Below are 24298 nucleotides of genomic sequence, written 5' to 3'. Positions count from 1 at the left end.
CAAAAATTCAAGTCATCCTGTCGACTCTTCTGGTGAGCAAACAGAAGTGATGTTTACATTCAGTGTTACTCATCAAATGACATGTGACAACGTGTGCATATTGTACTACAATTGTGCCAATGACACGTCTTTCCTCGTGAATCATAAATCATTTCGGAGCCCCAGACTTTTCCTCAAGAACTTTTGATCGTGGTGACAGTTTTAATTTCTAGAATATTTGATTTATGACCAAATGCCTACAAACTCACCAGAATCAGCAATTTGTGTTTACAGCTAGTTAATAAATGTTAGCATGCTAACACACTGAACTAAGATGTGAACATGATACATGCTAAACATCAGCATGTTAGCATGCTGACATTAGCATTGAGAATCAGGAAATCAGAAATCAGTATATTGCTGAGTATATTTTCAAACACAAGGAATTTGCCGTTATTTTGGTGGACAATGGTCCCAATAAACATTTTACGAGAAAGAAGTACAGCAAAAGTCAAGAATCATAAAAATGAAAGTATGAAAAAAATAAAAACTCAAGACTAGCAAACATGCGTAAAGGTAACACATCGAGTCAGTTTGAAGAATAACAAACTTGTTAACTTAACACATTGAGTTAGTGTAAAAACTAGCAAACATGCGTTAATGTAACACACTGACTTAGCTTGAAGACGGAGACGGAGACTTCTTCACTGTTTGTTCAAATCACAAACGCAGCAACACTGGAAGCATTTGGAGAGAGTGAATACAGAATAAGCTCATGACCTGAAAAAGCGGGATAAAGTCCGCAGTCTACAATCCTTCAAGGAAACTCCTGATTCAAAGGAACCATGACTCATTTTAGTCTTAGGCTGAAAATATTTGTAGAGGGGGAGCTCCACAGTGAACACCCTTTGTAAATACTGCTCATGTGGACTCTTCGAACTTATAGTTCCAAGAAGTCTTTTCTTCCTTTCGATAATCATAGACCATAAAGTAAATGATTACCTTCGTCACACTCTGCTACAACCAACATGTGTGACGTTCTGAACTCGATTGTCTGTTCATGTTTTGATTTGTGTTGGATAGCAGCCAGTTAGTTTTCATGTCAGACAAATACAGTTCTTGACCCGACAGAATAAGTACAGGTGCGTCTGTTCCAGCCGCCGTCAGTCCTCTTCTTACCTGCTGACGGCATCATGCTCTGCTTCCGGCTCAGCGGCAGCACACTGTGTGAGTACACCACTGACTGATGGAAGCAGTAATCATGACTCGTGTCAAACACAGTCTGACAGTGATGCGTCTTTTTCAGTGCTTGCAGCGACCTGTTGGCTCATGACAGCAGGTAAATATCGTGCTGTGCTACAAATGCTTACACGTATTTGTTTTAAGTCTCAGCCATCAAAACCCTTCTGCTCTCACTGTCACGTCTGTTTTTCAGGTGTTTCCACAGAGACAGTCATCAGCTGTGACAACGGCTTCAGTGTTCAGCGTCTACACTGTGGTAAGACTCACTTCCATATGCGTTTTGTCCACGAGCGACGCTACATTTAGGCTGGAAGTCATAAATAAACCATTCGGCTTCTGCAGAAAGCTGACTGAACGTGTCCCACAGACATTGATTCTGTCCATCATGAAGGATGTCATGAAGGATCGGAGCTCTGAAGAAAGGATGTCCTCATCCTCATGTTACTCTGATGATTCTGAAAATCATATGTTTTGATTTTTACATTTTTTTGATGTTAACAAGTACAGTGAACACAGATCATAGTTTCTAATGTCCGCTAATGATGTGAATGATGTGATTGTGTCTTCGCCTCACAGACGATGGAGTGATCAGCGTGCAGGCGGCTCTGTATGGACGAGCAGACAGTCGGACCTGCAGTGAGGGCAGACCTCCTCAGCAGCTCACCAACACAAGGTGCTCTCAGCCGGGCACCGTGGACATCCTCAGGAGAAGGTGAAAACAGTGAAATCCAACATGGCTTCATGCTTTCCGAATGTGACTGCTGCACTTTTGGTTATTGAGCTTTAAACGTGAAAGTGCTTCGATAAGCGAAGCAGCACCGTCTGTGACATGAGATCGTTTTCGCAGTGAGCTGATGGCTGTGAGCGATGACCTGCTGCAGAGTAAAGCTTTGTCCAGGGCAGAATATTTACGTGTGAGTGTAGTTACAAATTTTAAATGATGTTTTCTTAGTTCTGTGAAAGAAGCCAGAACTTCCTGCTTCATATTAGAACATTATAATGTTCAGGATGTAGGTGCATTAGCACGCTATGTAAGCATTAGTCTCAAAGTAAGGCTGGCCCCTGTCAGACATGCAGCTCGTTTTATAAATACGATGGACATTTTATCTGTTGGTTTCTTGTCTGAATAAGATCCCTTCTGCCAGTAAGTCCATGTCTGAAGGACCTTTTGTTCTGTTGGTATATGATGAAAACTCACAAGGAGTCATCCTTCAGGGACTAAATGTCACGGTAATCCATCCAGGAGTGATTGGGTCATTGGTATTTGTCTACTGAGGAACCAAAGCTATGCTGCTGCCTTGGATAAGACGGTCTCAGGGTCATAAAACTACTCTGCAGACTGTTCATGAACACGAGTGCTATGTGACACAGGATCACACTTTACTGTATTCTACACTTAAACGTAGAGGCTGAAGTTGTTCCGTATTGTCTTTGTGTGTTTGTAGGTGTGATGGCAAGAAAGTGTGTGAACTAACTACAAGTGCTGTCCGCTCTTCTGATCCCTGCTACGGCACCTTTAAATATCTGGAGACCAACTACACCTGCCTCCCAGCAAGTCAGTCACATGTCTGCATGATACCCGCTCACCCCAGCATTAAACCCACAAAATCAGTTCAGTGGATTTAAACATGTGGGGTTTAAAACATTTTCTGAATCAAGTCCAGCTTTGGTGAACATGCAAACATTGACCAATAGCAAACCATCTTGACAGTGAAATCATCGTAGCTCATTTCCTGTGCTGAGTGATTCACTTTTGTCCAATCCTCCTCAGTCTGAGAATTAACTGTCCATGAAAGTTTAATGGTGCAAACACGTCTTGTGAAAAGAAAAAGCTGTGGGAGCTTATGCTCCCATTAGCAACCAAGCTAACACTCTTGCTAACTGGCGTGTAGAAACACTGCTACAACAATCCTGAGAAGAACAAGTGCAGAGAAAAGAGATAGGAGCTCAGAGAGCTGCTGTTAGCAGTTAGCATGACTGCCGACATCCCGAGCGTCTGGCACCAAACATTTGACGTGTTTGTGTGATGTCTAATCTGCTCTCTGTTTCTTTGACAGTTCGCCTTGTTGTATGTGAGCACTCGTCAGCACATCTGTTCTGTGGTAAGATCACTATTTCTGTGTGTTGTCTTGCTTGTGTGGGAGGCTGTCATTGATAAGGCTGTAATGAGAAGCACAGTTTCCATCTTTGCGTTTCGATATTGAGCTTGCTCATTTTGTCGCCTGCCTCTTGAAATCGTCCTCTCTTTGTCAGATAAAGGGCAGGTTATATCTGTGTACGGTGCTGATTATGGACGCCGTGACAGGACCACGTGCTCTTACAAACGTCCTGCCTCTCAGATCCAAAATGTCTACTGCTCAGACCCCGCCAGCAAAGTCGCTAAGAGGTACAGCTGCTCACGTTTTGTTGATTTGCACTTCGGATTGACGATTGTGGAAGTCAGACTCATAGTAAAAATAGCTGCAGGTTGCATAGATTCATGATGCCGTCACTTTGCATCCACAGCTGTAATGGAAAAAACAGATGTACCATCAGAGCGAGCAACTCGGTGTTTGGAGACCCCTGTGTCGGCACTTATAAGTACCTGGAGGTGGCTTACACATGCGAGTGTAAGTAGCTCGAAGACCTTATTGGGCTGTTTGACCCCACAGAGGCTCATCTGTGCTAATGTGAGAAGGTAGATGGTGGTTAAAAGGGTTAAAAGGGTTTGCTGGTGCTGTTTCAACCTGCTCTGTACATTCAAAAGCATCCAGGTGTTATAAAAGTAATAATTATTAAATAAATCACAATTAATATAAGTGAGATATTTGCTCATTTCTGCAGCACAGCGGCTGAAATGACCTTGCATGAATGTGCTCTCTGTTCCTCTGCAGATCCACTGTGAAGCTGTACAGAAGCTCTCTGTATTTGAATTGCTGTGGGGTCAGCTGTGTGTTTTTACTTCATTTTATTACACTGTTTTGAGTTTTTTTCCCACATCTTACTGTGTTTTGATGTATTTTGAATTTCCTCTGTGCTGTACAAATAAACTTGAGTTCCATCGCCGCCTTTGTCTCAGACTCGTGTTGCGTGCAGCATCAACGTTCGACCACAGAATGATGGACGAAGGCCAGTTATCACCTGACGTCTTCATTAAACAACATTAGTTTGTTCTGCTGCCCTGAGAGCTCCGGGACTTCTGGGAATCTAAACAAAGCAAATCAAACCCCTTTTACAGTGGCTTCTTTTAGTCACTAGTCTTAATGAGAGAGCAGGAAGTGAAGTTAGTGTCATCGTGTTGAAAGTCTGCTACGATGTCTGCTTCGTCAGGTGTGCACAAGACGACAGCATGAAGCCATTTGGTGAGCAGGAAGCTGACTGAGTGTGTGAGTGCAGGTTGGAAGTCAGAGAGCAACTGATTCACGAAGTTGGAGGGACTTGAAGCACAGGACTAACTTTGGGTTTCAAATTTGAGGATAATAAATCTTGTTGATCATATGAATACAAATAGAAATATATGCTGAACATGAACGTATGCAGAATTAGCCGTTAGCTGTTTGCAGCAGACTTTTGTCTTAATTTTCATTTGATTTGTTATTTGTGTATAAATTTCCAGTTTCATGTGATTTTGTGGGTTTAAGTGTTTATGAGCTGTCTAAGTGGATGGATCTGTTTGTCCGTATGTGTGTGTGTGTGTGTGTGTGTGTGTGTGTGTGTGTGTGTGTGTGTGTGTGTGTGTTTTGTATTGGCAGTACAGTGCAATAACTAATAGCAACCCACAGAGTGTGTGTGACTCTGTGACCTTTACCAGGAAGAAGCTTCCAGGAAATTCAAAATGTTTTGCAACACCCTGTTTGTTTTGCAGACCGTGCACATGATAAAATCATAATTTGCCAAGCAGGAAGCTGCTGGTTGAAGGATGCATGCAGACTTCCCTCTGATGTAAAGACGAGGAACATTTGAAAACAAGGCAGAATACACTTTTGTATTGCTAACGTATCTGAAAGAGCTTCAGGAGACGCTCCAAAACACGCCCCCCACCACAATAATCAACAACACTGCCTGCTGTGGATCTTTCAGGTTTCTGGGATCCACATCCTCACAGCAGGACCTAAAGAGGGCGTCTGACATTGACTCCATCGTCACAAAGGCCCAGCTGAGGTTGAACTTCCTGCACCAGCTCAGGAAGGACTGTCAGGACCTCCATTCAGGACATAAACACCTCCAGAGTCAGGAAACATCGCTGCAGACTCATCACACCCTGAACACAACCTGTTACATCTTCTCCCCTCTGGGAGGTGCGACAGAGCTCTGTGCACCAAAAGCACCAGACAGAAGGTCAGTTTCCTCCCGCAGGACGTCACTGATGAGGAGTTCGATCAGTCACACAGTCAATAACCCTCCAACGCCAAACTCACTTCAGATTAGAAGTTCTGCTCACATTGAAACAGTTTGTTGAACATGTGCATATTTCCGCTGGTTCTTTGCTCTCTGCTCTCTTTTCTGACTTGTTATGAAATTCGGGTTTTTCTTCATAATGATTCGATTAACCATCCTGAGTTTCCTCTTTCAGTCTGTTGCAACTCATGAAGAACATTCTGGGTTTTCCATCGCTGACTTGCTCAAAGGGAGGCACTTCCTACCCCAGCAGAATAAATACGAGGCGTCTGTTCGTCTGTTCCCAGCACCATAACTAAAACCAGATATCCTGACAACATGTTCTGCTCCAGACTGAGCGCCTCGCTGTGTGAGTACACAACTGATCAACGACAGAACTAATAATAATATGGATTCATAGAAAATAAGGCAGCTTGAAATTTGATTTTCTAAGATTTTTGCTTTCTGGCTTTATTATATTTAACCTGAGTGAAGGGACAAACGTGCTAAATACAGTCAGAAATAATAATAATGATAAAAAAAAGTGGATTTACACAGAAGAAACCTGATAAATAAACTTGAAAAATGTGTTTTGTGTTTCAGTGCTGGCAGCAACATGTTTGCTGATGAGTGCAGGTAAATGGATGTTTGCTGTGTGTTCGATGTTTGTTCATATTGTCTTAAGTTTCCATCCTGATCTTTGATTCTCACACATCATTTGGACATATTCTGTTGTGTTCTTACTGCTCTAACAGTAAATTAACGTTTGCCGTCTGTCGTCTCTCAACCTTCATTTTCATTTCTTCTTTTCACTTCCATCAATCGTTAATTCGTCTATCACAGGCTCTTCCTGCTGCTTTGCCAAGGACTGAAACCAACAGCCAAGATTAATATTATAGTCTGACAAATAGGATCACCAGGACGGCTCGACGTCAGTGCATGTCAGCTGACCGGTAACGTCCAGTCATATTCGTACAGGTGTGCTGCATCACCTGTGCAGTTCAACTTGACTGAGCCTAAACGTGCTCCTTTGACCAATAGGATAGTAGGAGTGTGGAGAGCGGTGAGTCCAAAACAGAGGTTTTGTTTAACGTCCTCTGTCACAGAGACGTAGTTTCAGACAGTTATGAGACAGGAATCGATGATAAACATGTGGAAACTTATTGAGATCCAAAGTTCTGACATCACTTCCTGTTTAGCCTCTTTCCAGCCTGCTGTGAGCTGCTCAGAAAACTCTTTTCCTGCTTCAGTCTTTCTTCACTGATGAAACGAGTCCTGAGAACAAAAAGCCAGCAGGAAGGTTTGGGTTAGTCCTGGTTCACCGAGCCTCCGTGACTGACAGAGTGTTCGCTGTAACCTGCATTTTGACTTGTTTGTCAGTTACTCAGCAAGTTTTTTGCTGATAATAAAACCCACTTTTCATTTCAGGCTTTTCTAGAGCCCAAATGTCCGGTCACTACGTTGAGACAGCCTTGTCCACACACACAGCGATCACCTGTGAAGACTTCCACAACGTCCAGCGGCTGAGCTGTGGTACGGCTGAACCCCTGTGACACACACAGGACACATGGAGGACACATGGAGGACACACACACAGGACACACACGGGACACACACACAGGACACACACAGGACATATGGAGGACACACACACAGGACACACACAGGACATATGGAGGACACACACACAGGACACACACAGGACACACGGAGGACACACACACAGGACACACATACAGGACACATGGAGGACACACACACAGAGTACACTGTGTCCACACACACACACACAGGTCTCACACACACAGTACACTGTGTACTCAGAGTACACAGAGTACACTGTGTACACACACACACAGGTCTCACACACACAGTACTCTGTGTACTCAGAGTCTGTGTACTCAGAGTACACAGAGTACACTGTGTAGACACACACGCAGGTCTCACACACACAGTACACTGTGTACTCAGAGTACACAGAGTACACTGTGTACACACACACACACACAGTACACTGTGTACACAGAGTACACAGACAGAGTACACAGACAGAGTTTTGTCTCTGTGTTTAATGGTCGTCTCGTCTCTGGTGTGTCAGACGATGGAGTGATCAGCGTGCAGGCGGCTCTGTATGGACGAGCAGACGGTCAGACCTGCAGTGAGGGCAGACCTCCTCAGCAGCTCACCAACACAGGGTGCTCTCAGCCGGGCACCGCGGACGTCCTCAGGAGAAGGTGCACATTGACATCAAGACATTTGAAATATCATGCAATTGTTTTACTGTTTTACTTTTGATGTGAGCTCAACCGTCGCCTCGTCTCCCTGCAGCTGTGACGGCAGGAAGGTTTGTGAACTGAACATAAGCGACGTGCATACGTCTGATCCCTGCTTTGGCATCTACAAATACCTGGAAACCACCTACCGCTGCATCCCAGCAAGTCAGTCACCTTTCTGCATGAAAGTGGAGCAAAGCTACAGACAGGTTTGATAAGCGTCTGATGTGATTTGTCTTGACAGCACACGTGACGGCGTGCGAGCACTCTTTGATGAACCTGCAGTGTGGTGAGATCATCGTTTCTCCTTCTTCACACACAGTTGTATTTTCTTTGCATTTGAACACCAATCTGACTGGATTACTTTTCCTCCTCTTCTTGCCAGATGAAGGCCAGGTTATATTCGTCATCGGTGCTGATTATGGACGTCGTGACCAAACCACATGCTCCTACCGACGTCCTGCCGCTCAGATCCATAATGTCTACTGCTCGCGGCCCACGAGCAAAGTTGCTGAGAGGTACAGCTGCCCTTTCCTCTTTGTGTTCAGCAATGTTCACCTTCCCCATCGTCCTGTGCACATTCAAAGCTGTGTTCACTCACGCTGATGTCTTCCACAGCTGTAATGGGAAAAGGAGCTGCGCCATCAAAGCCAGCAACTCCGTGTTTGGAGACCCCTGTTTCGGCACCTACAAGTACCTGGAGGTGTCCTACAGGTGTCAGTGTAAGTGGCTCCGAGCAAAGTATCATGTGTTGGCACGTGTCACGTTCAGTCTACCCTGTTTGGATCGTTAGCTTACAGAGAAACGCACTGATGGATACCAGATGCTTTATTGTATCTTCAAACGCTACAAGACAGAAACAGCTCTTAGGACACCATCTATCACAGGCTGCCTTCAACCAATCAGGTCAACGAACATGCCAGCATTTACAGCTGCCGTTAGAGCAGATTAACCCCAGACAGACCTGAGAGGCTGAGCCACTGATGAAGTGCTGTGGTTAAAAGCTCAGGGAGAGCTCGTGTGTGGACGTCGAGTTCTGCTTGTTAAGAATGAACTTTGATGCTCAGCACGTCATTTGCTGGTTTGTAAAACGTCTGCAGCGACAGAACATTTTTGTGCTGTAAACCGTGAATATTTGTTCTTTTGCAGATGCTGAGACGGAACCACGTCACTGAAATCAAAGCAAAACCACAACATTCGTCTCAGCGGTTTGTGATGAGACACAGGAAGTAATCAAGAAACCAATCAAATCACGCACTGTGTGGCCAAAAGTATGTGGACATGTTGATCTTTTTTTGAGCTGGTCGACAGTCACATGACTCTAATTTTCAGGTGCACTAATGCCGTCATGTCCATATACTTTTGGCCATGTAGTGACAACTACTTGAGGAATGGATAAATGTAAATGAGAAAATATCGATTTAATGAGCCTTTGATTAGTTTTCTCTGCTGCATTTTGATTTCCTGTTTGTTTGATTTCATTCTATTCAGCTGCAATGAGTCGTTTTCCTCTTTGTGCCACACAAATAAACTTACTTTGCATCACCTGATCTTCATCATCGTCATCATCATCATCATCCCAATAAAATATCAGCTTATAACTCAGACATCACATTTTATAAGATCTTCTGTTTTCATCTTAAACTAAAGCTGTCAGATAACATTTTATATCTAAACTCACTCAAAATAAAATGAAACCTCAGTTTTCACAGATGTTTTATTGGGGTCACATCAGCAGCACGACATCACCGATAATCTTCACAAATTATCAAAACAAAATAAATTAACAAAGAAAAATAATAGTTTCACATTTAAGTTTCAGTGCACATCAGAAAATATGAGAATAAAATAATGTTCAAGTTAACAATGACAGGAAAGATGTTCAGAAGAGAGACTGTGTAACAGAACCAGCTGGATTTAATGCTGTTTCTCAGTGATGGTTTCATGTTTTGAATGGAGATGATCTGAAGCAGCTTCGCTCCCTGATGAAGAGCACTGCAGGTAACAGTCCATCGGATATGATTCACAGGTCATCCACACAAAACGTGATCCTTCATTCAACACCTACGTTTCACTTGTCTACACACAAACACGACTGTAAACACACACTAAAGTTTCTCCAATAAATAGCATTTTATAGTTCATTTTTGTCCCTTTATGTACAGTTCTGTCCCTTTCGTGGGAGACTTTCATCCACAGCAGCCAGAAGATGAGCTCAAGTTTGTGCCTCTCATGTATTAGCATGACGTCTGGTGAAGTTTGAGAAACCATAAGGTGCTTTGAAAAGACAGTTCACCACTTACCCGTAGTGCTATTCATCCATGTTTTATATTTCTAGAGTTCTGGAGATATCAGCTGTAGAGATTCTCTCCAACATCAAGGGACTAGATGGAATTCGGCTTTCCAGAAATCATGACCCGGATACTCAAGATCAGACCTCGTTAACAGCAGTTTCATATAGGAACTACTTTCTTTCTACCAACCTGCACCAACCATATCACCGCGCAGAGGGAAGCGTGCATCTACTCATGAACGATTAGCTATAAACTGTCTCGGGTTGGGGGAGGAGATCCTCTCTGGTTTCTGTGCAGTGACACAGTCGGCAGCTGTAGTTTGGTTTAAAGAAAACAGTTCTTATGTGGTGGAAATCACTTGTCAGATATCGCTATCGCAAGTTCCCTCAGTAGATAGCGCTAACAGTGGTTGGCTTAATGTCCTCTTCCTGCTCTTTTGTCCTGTCTGCCGCATCATCTGGAAACAGTCCGGAGTTAGCGTGCTTAGCCATGGCTCTGCTAGCTCGTCCATCTCACGGGGGAAACATTCCCCATGATGATTGAGGGGAGGACTGGTTTGTAACGCCTCCTCGGGCACGGCGCTCAGTCCCAGCGTGGCTTCCCTGCTGGTACCAGCTGGTCTCTGATGTAAACAATGCGGCCACGACTGCGCTCGTTATCTCCGGACATGATCGTAAACAATGCAGAAACCAGCAGCAGGACCAGGTCAAGCTCAACAGGTCTAGTGTCCCCAGTGCATGGACAGGTTAAAAACAGAACTGCATGTATGAAGCACTAAAAACAAAGTTAAAAACTGGAGGTGAAACCTGTCGTGTAATTTCTGCAAAGCAGGAAACACGGACGGAATCATGGGAGTCGATATTAAACACGGAATCAACTGTAATTGTAAAAATCTGGATTTTTTCGACCTTTCTAAGTGTTCTTTTCTCACAGCTCCTAAACTGAAGTGGAATCGAGTTGAAAATGTGTTCGTGCAGCAGACAAATCTTTCAGGTTAGGAGAGACTTCTGGAAATACCTTCAGCTGAAGTGTTGTTAAACCACCTCATGGGGTTTCCTCTGGGTGACGGACGCTTAGCGCTTTGACACGAATGTCATGCTAATACTGAAGAGGCACAAACTACCTGAAAACCATCCTTCAGTCTCAGGATGCAGATGTTTAAAACTGACACGTACAGTATGCAGTGAGGACTAAACCCTTAATCTGACAACACCACTTATTAGTCTGTATAATGCCCAACTACAGATGAACAGGGGTGAGATGTAGAGGCTGGGAGTGGAAGCATTGCAGTGCGAGAAGCGTTTGAGGGACAGAAATGGAGGAATGATGGAAAGTGACGTGAGGAGACTGACTGTAGTTACTCTGTTTGGGGCACAGAGATAGCCGGGCCCTTGGGGTCGTCAAAGCGGTCCATAGTGCGGAGCTGCATGATCATGTGCAGGCCGTAGGTGAGCACGAGGACCATGAGGAGACTGGTCATCAGACCCATCCAGATCCCAGGGGAGAAGAAGCCTGCACAGTCACTGGCGTACGAGAACTCGCTGCCGGTCACGTTGAAGCCCTGGATCTGTGGAGGGGAAGTTCAGAGAGAGCTGACAGTCTTCATCTCTGTGGAGGCTCAGCGTTAGCACAACAACACCTGCATCTAAGAAATACCATTTTAAAGAACATTTCAGGTCACTTTGGACCTCTGAGAGGCCGACAGCTGCTCTCAGTTATATCTGAACACACGTAAGATAGTTTTAGATTCCTGTGGAAACAGAAGTTGCCAGAAAATAATCACATTTTGAAGTTTTCTTCAGTATCAAAGTGATCCGGTGATTGTTCTCTGTGCATCTCTGTGAACTCTGCAAACATGAACCGCTAACAGCTAAATCTGCGTCCTTTAGTGGTGCCAATTAGCCAAACGTGAACAAAAACAAGGCTCGTTATTAGCCCACAGCGAGCTCACTATGTTACCTGGAAGTCTTCAAAAGAGACCCTCCACTGATTGGCCGGATCTCTGGATGAGCGCGGGACGAGCAGGGGCCAACGGAAGCTGGTGACGGACTCACAGCGGTACGAGTACTCAGCGGGGGCGTAAATGTTTCTGCTGCCGTTAAACGTGGCTGTGATCCCGTCGTACTCCAGCTCCACGGCGTCCAGCGTGAACCAGCGGCGTGCCGACACCTTGTAGTGACGCTGGCTCATCACAAAGCTGGATGCACACAAACATGATGGTTACAGGAGGCGGCGAGGACACTGCATAATGATGAAGGCTTAAAGCACAGCGAAACAGAGTTAAACCGAAGAGCGTGTGTGTGTGTGTGTGTGTGTGTGTGTGTGTGTGTGTGTGTGTGTGTGTGTGTGTGTGATGTTCAGACTCACATTAGCTTGAAGCTGCTATGGCTGAGGACTTTCCCATAATTAAGAACCAACCTGCAAAGAACCAAAAGGTTTAATTTGCAAACACGTCACACAGAGACAGACTGAAGACACTTGGTCGCCATGATGAGTGATGAGAGCAGCTCTGGTGACAGTGGACTGGATACAGCGACGACAGTAAGCTGGAGAAGAGCGGAGAGTCGACTGCAGCCGGTGAAAAGAAAGAAACGTGGAACGTAGAGCGTAACAGGTCGTTTTCAGTCATGTGTCAAAGACAGAGATCAGCCCTTTAGACGAGCGAGGGATGAGCAGGAGAACAGCTGGTTGGTTAGTCAACGTGAAACTGACTGCTAGTTGAAGCCTGAAGGTGAAACTGACTGCTAGTTGAAGCCTGAAGGTGAAACTGACTGCTAGTTGAAGCCTGAACGTAAAGCAAATCTCACAAAGCGAGTTTCTGGCAGGAGCTTCAAACGAGCCTGCTGGTGTGTTTCAGATTACATATTCATATTCATTTCAGGTTACGGTTGGTAGCTCCTTCTCTCTTGAAGTGCATCACTGGGTTGGACTACCTGGATTTGATTTTGTTGCAGCTGGAGCCCTGGAGGTTGAGGCTGCTGCTAAAGGTGGACTCGGTCAGGTCTTCGACTTCCCAGCGACCGCTTCGCAGGATGCTCACTGATAGGCTCTTTGCCCACAGGAGGATACAGGTGTCTTCACCCTCCTGCAGAAGGAGGAAAATGAAGCACAGGGGAGAGATGAGGAAAACAAGCTGGTGTTGTTGTAGACTTTTCTTTCTGCGACGCCTCAAAAATCAACGCATAGAAAAATGTAACTGAGTCATTCCACCTTAAACTCCACTGGACTGTTGATCCCAGCCCTCTCCTTGATCCTGCGCTGCCTCTCCCTTTCTCTCTCTCTCTCTCTATATCCACCTCTGGCCTGCAGGAGAGAGCGTCCTCCGCCCAGGCCGGCCTCCATAGAGAGAGACGCCGCCTCCTGTAAAGAGACGAAGAGGAGGAGGACAGACAGGAGGCGTGAACTTCTGCAGGAAGACGAAGACGCATTTCTAATAAACACTCGATAACAAAGGCACGAGGGCTCACCCTGGAGGGCCGCAGGGCCGTGTAAATGGCCGTGTATGGAACGGACTGGGCCTTCATGGTGCTCAGCACCTGACCGATCACCTCATCTGAAAAACATGTTCCAGCATTAGCACGTCACCGCACAGCAGGCCGCCATCAGAGGGGCTCGACGGGTCGTACTCACCGTTTCCACTGAGAATCTCTTTGGCAGACATCAGATCAGTCCTGCAAGAGAGTCGACAGAGAGGGGAGGTTCATTAAAACAGAAGGGCTGACAGACAGCTCAGTGTGGGATGGGCTGATTAAACTGCCGTCTGTGCCGTCAGTCACTGTAATCTGGCTCAGTGTCAGGTCGCGGGTTCGATTCCCGGCTGGTGCAGGGCCTTTCTGTGTGGAGTTTACATGTTCTCATCGTGCTTGTTGGGTTTCCTTTATTTTGTCTAGTCTGATCATGCTAACACCACCAAATAAGCCATCAGGAGAGTAAGACCTCGTAAAAGTTCAGAAAATGTGCTGATTTTTTTTTTTTTTAACGTTTTGGCAAACTGGCACCATTGAAAGTATATTAAACTTGATTTTAGCACTTTCTGTGCCTCGTCTATTACAGACCATCCTGTGGTTGCCTGATGGTTAAAATGGCGTCCAGAGCGATGAGATAAATTATGGAGGACAGTGAATGTTTTATGATGTTAATCTCATGTGAATGAGGTTTAAAACACTGTAATGTCCACGATTATAATATATCAATCAATATATCAATATCATCCACGATCCAGAGCAGACCAAGCCCCCTTGGTAATTTGCAGATGTTGTACCTCTGATGTCTCATTTTGACCGGATATAATTCCCTAATTGATCAACAGTTTAGTCTGTAAAATGTCAGAAAAAAATTCCCAAAACAACTTCCTGGAGTTGTTAGCGCCCATCGGCTGTCTCGTTCTGTCTGATACCAGTCAGAGTTCAGTCGTCTCTGTCTCGGCGTGTCCCCACAGCGCCTACCCGATGCCGTACGGCAGCCTGAACACCAGCAGGGCGGGCGAGGAGGCGTTCAGTCTCAGCTGACTCAGAGTCTCAGGGTCCATGTAGAGAGGGGAGGTGTCTAATTGGTCCTGCAGCTGGCCAATCACTGCATTGGAGGCAGGCCAGGACACGGCAGGTAACACCAGAGCCGAGGACGAGGACATCAGAGCCCCCTGTGAGACACGAGGGTCAAAATATCCGTCAGTGACATTAACGATAACCGACAACACAGGAGTCACAAGTTCACGCAACATGTGCCACGATGTCGCTGGTTCGATTCCAGCCGGGGGTCACACCACATTTCCTGACTGACCGCAGACTTTAGACTTCACACTGCTTCTTCATCGATCCCAATTTGAGAAATGATTTTGTTGCATTAGACATTAAACATACAGACAAACACAGAATGTACACAAGAATATTTTAAAAAGAATCTGTGCAGTTTCAGATGATAAAAACACGTGAACAGTCGGCCGCGTCCCTGTCTGCCTCTTCACATCACACCGTCTGAAAAACGTGTCTGTAGACAAACAGAAAGCCGCCGTCTCACCTCGAGGTTGGGGAACACGCTGTCCTGCTTGTTTCCAAAAGCTCCTCCGTACATGGTGAAGTCCTCTATGCTCATCTGGGCGGAGGCACATAAGAAGTAAGCAAACGACAACTCTACCCAAAATCTCCACTGAAACTAGAAAACTCACTGTTACAATGAATAAACGGACATAAATCAGTTCACAGACTGACTGTTAGCAGGTTTACAACAAGAGATGACGTCTGTGTGACAGGCAGCGTCTTCATCAGAGTATTCACCTCTGTCAGTACTTCAATCCTGGATTTTTTAACAGAGTATTTAAACGTGTGTTTGCACCTTGTCCTGAAGGAACAGCAGGACGTTTCTCGGGCCCACGTTCAGAGCGGTCTCCAGGTAGGACGCCAGCTGCTGCTGCTCCACGATGTGACCCGCTGAGGGAGGAGACTGACGTGGGAGGGAGATCCTGGTGGAGGTTCAGAGCCGAGGAGGAGGAAGTATTCAGATCAGTACTGAAGGAAAAGTACCCAACAGTAGTGTAGTACTACATGTACAGGACGTCCCTTCAAGAGCTGAGAGCACAAAGTGTTTTCAGCCAAATCTACTCAACGCTGTGTATTATAACTACCACCACATACTGCAAACGTGTGTTTTAATGTTTCAGCTGCTCAAAGTTGAGCTGTATTTTGTTTTTTAATATTATTTCATTCATATTCCGTTTAAAAATTCCGAAATGTGGATCAGCCTGTGTGACCTGAAAATAACTGTAATACATGACGTACTTACAGTATTCACAATATATAAAATATACAAAATCCAAATCTGCAAAGTAACCAAACCTCTCAAGTAAACGTAGTTGAGTAAAAAGTGCAGTATTTCCCTCTGAGATGTCCTGGAGTACATGCATAAAGTGGAAATACTCAACAAATACAGAACAAACTACAACAAAACACACGGTGAGACGTTTAAGGTCACAGTACTCGAGTAAATGTACTCAGTACTTCGAGGCAGAGTTGGCAGGCAGGTGTGACGTGGATGTATTTGGTCTTGAGGTGAATGGCAGCTTTTTTTTAAATGAACATTTGAATTAAAATGATCCTCGTCACTGACGCTGAGTGACGTCAGAGCCGACGACAGGTGACATGACACCTGACGTTCTTTAGGATTAGGGGGAACTCTCATGTCACGCTTCCTTCATTTAATCAGCAAATATTAAGTCTAATCGATATCTTAATCGTATTCTGTCAGAGAACAATCGATGCTCGCTGACGTCCTGATAACATCAACCGACGCGCAGCTAATCGTTAGCTAACAGGGAATAACCGTCAGCTCGTGCAGGCTCCTCCGTGCGCGGGAAAACGCAGAGGAAACTCCACATTTCTTACCCTTCGCTGGTCCACAGGAGCAGCGGGACCTGCTCATCGCAACTGCCCGTCTGTGACACGCTTAGCAGAGCCAGAAAAACGGCCGCACACGCAGAGATGCGCTGGAGATGCAGCGTCCTTGTCGTCGCCATCTTTAGGAGCACTGACAGCAGGTGACGTCAGCCGAGGTCACGTGACGTGGGGATGAAGCGGACGCTCCTCTGCCTCATCTTCACTCCCAGCACAAGTACTGTGAAACATGCAGTACGAGGAGTATTTCAATGAAGATCAAACCTGAAATCCGACTGAATGAGAGTCTAAAGCACCTGCATCCAGTCATGGGCAGTAACGAAGTACATTTACTCAAGTACTGTACTTAAATATGTACAATTCTGAGGTACTTTATGTACTATTTACATTTTATGCTGCTTTATGCTTCTTCTCCACTACACCTCAGAGGGAAATACTGTACTTTTGACTTAACTACATTCATCTGACAGCTTTTAGATTAAGAAATATGAATAAATAAATGATTTTAAAATACTTATACTCAATCCTTACAGTATCTATGAAGTGTTCGCAGTGGTTTCCCTCTAAACGTCTCTCATGGTTCCATTTAAATGACTGTTTTACTTCTAACTTTTACTAAACAGTAAATATATAAAAAAAAAAGAAAACAGATTTCGTTTTTTTTTTTTTTTTTTCCTTCTCCATCAATCTTTTGACGACCCCTCAGATTTATCTTGTGGCCCTTTAAAGGGGCCCGACCCCTAGACTGGACACCACTGGCCGAAACCTGCAAACTGTACATGAAGTAGTTGAAAGCAGCTCCAACAGCATTTGATGCAGAACAAGTACTTTTACTTTTAATACTCGAACTGAATAAATGAGCTCATAATACTTCTGTACTTAAAGTAGAACTTCAACTGCAGGACTTCTATTTGTAATAGAGTATTTTTACTTTATCTGAATACTCTTCCATCACGACAGTTTTTGTAATAAATGAGAAGAACTGCAAAATGAACCTCTTTAAATCCTCTTTGCTTCTGAGTTAACGCTCAACAGGAAAGCACTGAAGAGGAAACACGAGCCTGAAACAAACTGAGCTGCACGCGATGACGCCGACAGACACGAGCAGAGATCTGTTATTATTCAACCTTCAGTGTTTTACATGTTTCAACCTTCAGTGTTTTACATGTTTCAACCTTCAGTGTTTTACATGTTTCACTGCTGATCTTCTGATAACCCACAGCAGCACCCAAGTGGATGCAGCTGTGGGTTTACAAGTTATTCCAGCTGTTTCTGCTTCCAGTCTCTATGCTAAGCTAACTGGCTGCTAGAAAACATTAGACATTTCTGTGTAATTCATAATGCACATATATATATAGTTGATTTTTTTTATTGTCTGTTTGTTCTATTTTACATCTCCTTTTTATTCTTGCTATTCCTGCGGCCTGTATCTGCTCAGCATGGGATCAATAAAGTTAGATTTTATATCTTAATGCACATTCTTGAGTCATTTCTCTGACAGTGAACGTGGCAGAATTTCCATTAAAAACAATTAAAATTTAGAAAAGTCAGATACTTTATTGGTGTTCACATACTGTACAGTAGAAAGAGTGGCGAGAAGTAAGGCGACACCTTTATAAAATAACCACAGATCACTTGGCTGCGGCCTGTCCCCCTTATAAAAGCCACTGATCATCGGGATAAATCAAGGAATATACATGTGGGGAAGCATCTACAGAAAACTTCTGAATATTTCATCTGAAAGAGAAATAATGTAGGAAATTATTCGCAAACTTGATCTGAAAGCACGAGAGAGATAACAGAGAGGGGAGGGCACACGGTGACGCACGAGCGATACGAACAGTCGACTGATTAAAGCTGCACGGACGAAGTAGAAGCCAAACATACGATAGTACATTTACTGTGATTCTGTCCTCGTGCTCTTTACGCTGCATGCATCCGTCCGATGACTTGACAGGAAATGACGCAGAAACTCCATCTCACTGATGTCAGCCTCGCTGCTGGCTGTCCTACAGCCAATCACAGCTGGATTAACGTGGTAACATTTCTCACTGCTGCTGTTTCACATTAAAAGCATCCAACTGGCCAAACACAGGGGGGCTTTTATTGTGAAGCAGCCAAAGGAAACACAATGTGTTTGTCAGATGGTTTTAAATGTCACAGAGCTGCAGGGGGTGGAGGTGGAGGAGCTGCAGGTGGAGGAGCTGCAGGTGACAGACTCCTCCACCAGGTGAGCAGCTCCTGTTACTGCTTCCTGCTGCTGTGTGGGGAACTACGTGTGCCGTGCCGAGCGTGAAATCAGGCCGCGGCTGTTTATGGCATGATGGGAAAAAGGCTGATGATCACTGACTTCTTCATGAAAGGAACCTGAGACTGTTTGGCTGTAAACAGACACACCAGCTGCTGCTTCTTCTTCTGTACTTCTGATAAAAGACGCTTTTCAGTGAGCATTCGCTGCAGGATTAAACCACACAAAGGAGACTTCAGGTTTAAGGTTTGAGGTTTGGGAGCGTTAACTGCAGTTCAGTGGCGGGAGGCTAACTCTGGCCTGCTGCTAAAGCCACAGGGACCTCCACCTTCGCACTCTGGACTTCACTACATGAAGGACTCGCTGTTTCCTGCGTTGGCACTGCATGTGAACGGAGAGGCGTGGAATCATCCAGTGTGGGCGGAGTCACAGGACACACGAGGGTTCAGGGGAGAATAAGTGAAACACAGCTGAACAAGTCAAATGAGGAACACTGATGACACTTCATGTCCAATCGACTGGAGAAATTTGATCCTGAAGCTACAAACATTAAAGATCTTTCACTCCTCTGAACCAGTTCAGTGACTGGCTGCTCAGAGGTCACTCAGCATTGATTGATCGGTATTGATTAACTTAATCGTCCGTTCATCTGTCTCATTATGAACTGCCTGTCCTGTTTTGGCTGGCAGTGGATCGGAGCTTCTCCCAGCGACCAAACAATACATTTGCTGTATTAAATAAAAACATGATGCCTGCCTTTAATCAATCACAGAGGAGTTTGTGCTGCATCAGCACAAGTGGAAAAAGCCCCCACAGAGATTACGACCCCCACCTAAAAACGTTGCTCAAAACGTTTGAAAGCTTGTCGTGACTCGACATCTCAGCGCGGACGTGCAGGCGATCCGGTGAAAAAGGAAAGGATACCAAAAGAAAAGTGGTAAACAACAGTCGTGTGTGGGTGGACGTCCAGTTGTGAAGGTACTACCCTGAGTTCAGGGTAAAGGATCAGCAGGGACTGGGACTCAGGATCTGGTCTGCGCCTGGCCGTGGAGGGCCTCGGCCTGGGCTTTCAGACTCCGAAACTCCCCCTGGATGAAGTCAGTCAACGTCTTCCTCATCTCCAACTGAAAGTAAAAGAGCGTGTTGCACTTTTTAAAGTTCTTCTCCAGATGTCTGACGAGGTACTTGAACATATCATGAGTGCAACCAGGAACACAAACTAGAAGATTAACCTGATGGTTGATTAACAGTTTCTGTCATCAAGCAAATTCAAACATTTTCAGGCTGCAGCTTCTTAAATGTTTGCTGATTTTCTTTGTCACATAATTGAATATCTTTGTTTTTTGACTGTTGGTCGGACAAGAGAGGCCACTTGAACTCATCACTGTGGGCTCTGAGGATCTCTGATCAGCATTTTTCCCACTATTTCATTAAGACGCGAACTAGACGAAAACGAATTTCCTAAACACCGATCAGTGAATTCCATCTGACTGATATCTTTTGAAGTAAAGCTGCACGACACTGATCCCTTTGATAGTAAATATAACGTACTGCTACAAATCTGTGATCTGTGTCAGATTTTAACAGGTACTTGTATATCAAAATACTTTTAACATGGTGAAATACAGTTACATCATTAGTACGCATCGACTGAAGTACTCCATTACTGTCCAGCCCAGCGTGTACGTGTAGAAAACACTCTGTGCTCACCTGGCTTTTGTTCTCAGCTCGCAGGGTTTCAACCAGGTCTCTAACACTGAACGGCTTCCCCACCAGGACTGTGATCCTCTGCAAGCAAACCACCAGGTTCAACCAGCGCCGCTCACAGGGAACAAAAGGTCACGACAAACAAGACATTAAACCGCCGCTGGGATGAGATTCGAGTGCTCCTACCTTTCCGATCCGAGGAACGTAGGGCTTCATGTTTGGCAGGACGTCACTCAAACCTGAGACAATCAAACAGGAAGAGATTTATTTGGTTTCACGTTGAGGAATCAGGGTCTCCTCAGGACCTGCGTCCCCCTGAGACGGACTGTTCTCTCTGCTGTTGTTGCTACTTCAGTCCGTCTCTCAGCACGTTGTGACCTCTCTGCTCCGTCTGTGGCTCTCAGGCCGACCCCCCGGTTTCATTTCTAAAAGACGTTCAGCCATTTGCTAAAACTCACTGCAGTTTTTAATAAACGTTACTCAAACAGGAGGAAATACAGCCTTTGTTGGGACTATTTTCAGTGGTGGATGAATCCACATGTAGTGCTGTAGTGAGTGTGTGTGTGTGTGTGTGTGTGTGTGTGTGTGTGTTCATGGTGATGAAGGAACACGTGAGGCTCAGAAGGCAGAACACGTGAGGTCATGTGTCGTCACCTGCAGCGTGTCCTGTGGTTCTGAGTTACTCACCCACGTGCCAGAGCGGCAGGATGACGGGGTTGAGGGAGCACTCGGATATTAGCCGGCCGACGCCTGAAATATCAACCAGAAAACTGGATTTATTTAAAGGCAAACAGTCACTCTGCCTTCACCTTTCAAGGCTCTACTGAGCGTGAGCTTCTCAGATCTCTCATGTGCATTCTTACTGTATGTGCTGAAACGCTGACATCAAATGACACACACACTCGAATACTGACCCCATTTTAACCGTATGAATTCCTCCGTCATGTTGACTTTGCCTGTTGAATGAGGAACAAGAGAGGAAGTGCTTATTTCCACTGAAACCAAACCCAAAAGCTACGGCAGCAGGACAAAGAGTGAAACGTGAGGTGGAACGTTAACACACCTTCTGGGAAAATGTGCACCCACTCTCCTCTGTTCAGCTTCTCCAGAATAAAGTCCATGCCTTTCTGATAAACACCGTCGCCTGCAGAACAGACACACCGTGAGCCGTTTGTTCAGCGCGCAGCCGGTTAATGCCGGCAGAGACTCACCTCTGCAGACGGGAACACACTTCCCACGGCTGAAGAATCGTGAGTGCAGCTCTCTGGTGAAGCAGATGTCAGATGCTGCCGGAGTCCTTTCCAAACGAGGCAGATAATTACACCAGAAAATTAGACCAAAGTCACACTGACTCCTTCAAATGAGTGAACGAGCTGTGGGAATGATCCTACTCACCACCGCATCTTGTTGAAGTTCCACAGGTGACTGAGCCTCAGCACACCTGTCGCAAACAGATGCGATCATTTCACTGATGTTACTGCTGGATTGATTTCAGATGGTGCGTCTGATCTGTCCTTACCCCAGATATGTGGATCATCCATACAAGACTGGTGATTGGACAGAGTGATGAGGGGCGTGTCAGAGGGCCGCTGGTCAACCAGGTCCAATAAAACCTCTTGGTTGTGGACCGTCAAGTAGTTCATGTACTCTGAAGATGGAGAGGTTTGGAAGGAGGGTCTCAAAACAAGAAGAACACTGAGTGTGTGCATTGTGTTGGTGTATGTGTGTATTCCAACTCACTGGTCCAGAAGTAGGAGTAGGAGCCCACCATGCCCATGATCAGTGAGCTGGAGATCCTCCATGCCAAAGGGGGGCACTGTGGGAACGGCCATCGGACCTCCAGGGGCATCACAGCGCTCACAGACACTACATCCACACACACATTAACCTGGTCCGACACACACAGCCAGAGGGGAAACTGAGCTCAGGTCCAAATGTGTGTTTTTAGCTTTGGTCTCATTAAAGGGGCATTTCACAGAGGTCACACGTGATGTTCAGTTTACTGAAGCTGTAGGAGCTTTCTGAAGTCTAGAAAAAGAACCCGGACGACGGCGAGGAGGAAGACAAAGGATCAAATGAAAAGATGCTGCTTAATGTGCATTACTGGACGTGTAGGATCGAGTGTTTTGGGAGAGTAAAAGTCAGGATATCTCAGCCTGTGCTGCTCGATGGTGACCTTTGGCTCCTCAGTATTATGGAAATGCAATAAAGTCATGTGAGAATAAAACCACAGTGTCATTAATGAGTAAACTGTAGATTATTGTTTCTGATTAATCACCTGCGTTACATTAAATTCACTTGGCAGAGACTTACAAACTGACAAATGACAAATTTATGTCACTGTATGTAGTACATCGTATCTTGTACCTTTCATCGTACTGTGTGCAGTAAATACTCATAATGTCTGAAGTATTCAAAACGTGTTATCCTTCTTATTCTCATCTTTATTCTCCTCTATTCTTTGTCAAGATTTGCCTGGATTTTAATACTTTATTGTGTGCTTGTCTGCATTGCCTCTATCTTCACTTTCATCCTTACTATGATCATCACGTAGGTTTTATTCTCCATCTTGTTTTTTCTCATTTTTAAATCTGTTTTTATGTCAATTTTGTCAGTTCTATGTAAAGTACTCTCATGGTGCATGTGATTTCTTTCTTTTAAAGCACTTTGAGCTGTATTTCCTGAATGAAAGGTAATATACAAATAAGGTTTCTTCTTCTTCTTCTTCTTCTTATCATATTATTATCATGCTGTGACAGTTAGCCTCGTCTTTAATCAGTTAACATCACAGTATGACCTCTCAGCTTCTCCATCTATCACAGAGTCTTTGTTAAATCCAAACCAGGACTGTTCAGAGGTCTGAATGTGGAGGAATAAAGCTTTTAGCAGCTCCTTCTACCATTTAACAAACAGCGTTTGAGGTCTCACCCTCCTCTGAGGTCAACACATTCAGGGTTATGTACAACACACAGCTAACGTTAGCATGCTAGCTAACTACTAGCCAAAGTTTACTGACACCTTCAGCACTGAGAGACAAATCAACGCGGTCCAGGTAAAATACACACACCTGTAAACCACAGAGGAAGCAGCCGTTTAGCTAACGCTACAGAAGCTGTACTGGCACAATCATTCAACAGTTATGTGCATTTACATTCATGGATCCTCACACTCGATTCTCGAGCAAAGAAACAGCCCAGAAACGCCCTTTTTTCGTTTCTAAAAACACACACAGTGTGGCCGGTGTGACTATGAGGCCGTGTCTACATATTTTAAGACTTAAATAACTTAAGAAGTACAGAAAACACCACAAGATCAAACATTTACCTTTCCCCTGCTGACAGGCTGCTGGCCACTGACCCCGGAAATGAATGTCACGCACTGCATTGTGGGGATCGTAGTTTGGAGGGTGTTTCTTGACCTAATAATTTTCAAGACTTGCTGTTTCCTGTTTTGTTTTCCACTTTACTTTGTCAGGTTACGGCTGCTTAGATAACGATAACAGACATTTTGTCCCGTCAAATCATGTTTAATGTCCAAGTCGGTTGTAACGTTAATTACAACCCACTTCCGTGTTCCGACAGGTGGAATTATGGGTAATAGAGCCTGAGAAGTAGGTCAAAAGTGACGCTCGTCTAATGTGGATTTTGAGCTGCTGTCCCTACATTTTTTAGGCTTCTCATTAAGAAGAATTACTCGATAAAAATGGTTAATGCTGGTAAGTAGTAAACAGTGTTTATGTCAATAACATGTTAAATTTTGAATTTCAACAATATCTCAGGATACACCCTGTAAAACCTGTGGGAGAGAGGAGAG

General features: G+C 44.8%; 3 protein-coding genes across 3 annotated transcripts; 1 reads left to right on the top strand and 2 right to left on the bottom strand.

Annotated features, from left to right (window-relative positions):
- The first annotated feature begins 1131 nt into the window (after window positions 1–1131).
- On the top strand, window positions 1132–9140 carry LOC143327016 (rhamnose-binding lectin-like). Its single transcript, XM_076741132.1, has 19 exons — window positions 1132–1206; window positions 1286–1318; window positions 1415–1477; window positions 1798–1933; window positions 2667–2776; window positions 3279–3323; window positions 3475–3607; window positions 3727–3830; window positions 4095–4101; window positions 5281–5498; window positions 5864–5947; window positions 6181–6213; window positions 7006–7110; window positions 7676–7811; window positions 7906–8015; window positions 8095–8139; window positions 8236–8368; window positions 8469–8572; window positions 9000–9140. The coding sequence occupies exons 1-19, from the start codon at window positions 1173–1175 to the stop codon at window positions 9023–9025; spliced, it is 1659 nt and encodes a 552-aa protein (XP_076597247.1). The 5' UTR covers window positions 1132–1172; the 3' UTR covers window positions 9026–9140.
- A 409-nt stretch (window positions 9141–9549) lies between these two features.
- Window positions 9550–16691, bottom strand: atp6ap1a (ATPase H+ transporting accessory protein 1a). The gene is made up of 11 exons (XM_076741446.1): window positions 16522–16691; window positions 15476–15602; window positions 15161–15235; window positions 14590–14783; window positions 13775–13815; window positions 13612–13697; window positions 13355–13504; window positions 13078–13229; window positions 12512–12562; window positions 12104–12341; window positions 9550–11711 (listed from the first exon to the last, which is right to left on the bottom strand). The coding sequence occupies exons 1-11, from the start codon at window positions 16650–16652 to the stop codon at window positions 11502–11504; spliced, it is 1455 nt and encodes a 484-aa protein (XP_076597561.1). The 5' UTR covers window positions 16653–16691; the 3' UTR covers window positions 9550–11501.
- Window positions 16692–18070: 1379 nt separating this feature from the next.
- Window positions 18071–23927, bottom strand: tafazzin (tafazzin, phospholipid-lysophospholipid transacylase). The gene is made up of 11 exons (XM_076741963.1): window positions 23810–23927; window positions 22226–22373; window positions 22005–22133; window positions 21881–21926; window positions 21697–21782; window positions 21549–21629; window positions 21400–21441; window positions 21173–21235; window positions 20672–20724; window positions 20489–20566; window positions 18071–19902 (listed from the first exon to the last, which is right to left on the bottom strand). Exons 1-11 carry the CDS (start codon window positions 23867–23869, stop codon window positions 19801–19803), a joined length of 888 nt encoding a protein of 295 aa, XP_076598078.1. The 5' UTR covers window positions 23870–23927; the 3' UTR covers window positions 18071–19800.
- Window positions 23928–24298: the final 371 nt, after the last annotated feature.

The sequence above is a fragment of the Chaetodon auriga genome, chromosome 10 (assembly GCF_051107435.1).
Source record: "Chaetodon auriga isolate fChaAug3 chromosome 10, fChaAug3.hap1, whole genome shotgun sequence".
In the NCBI taxonomy this organism is placed as follows: domain Eukaryota; kingdom Metazoa; phylum Chordata; class Actinopteri; order Chaetodontiformes; family Chaetodontidae; genus Chaetodon; species Chaetodon auriga.
Note: the sequence above shows the minus strand (reverse complement) of the source record. Positions and strands in the feature narration are given on the sequence as shown.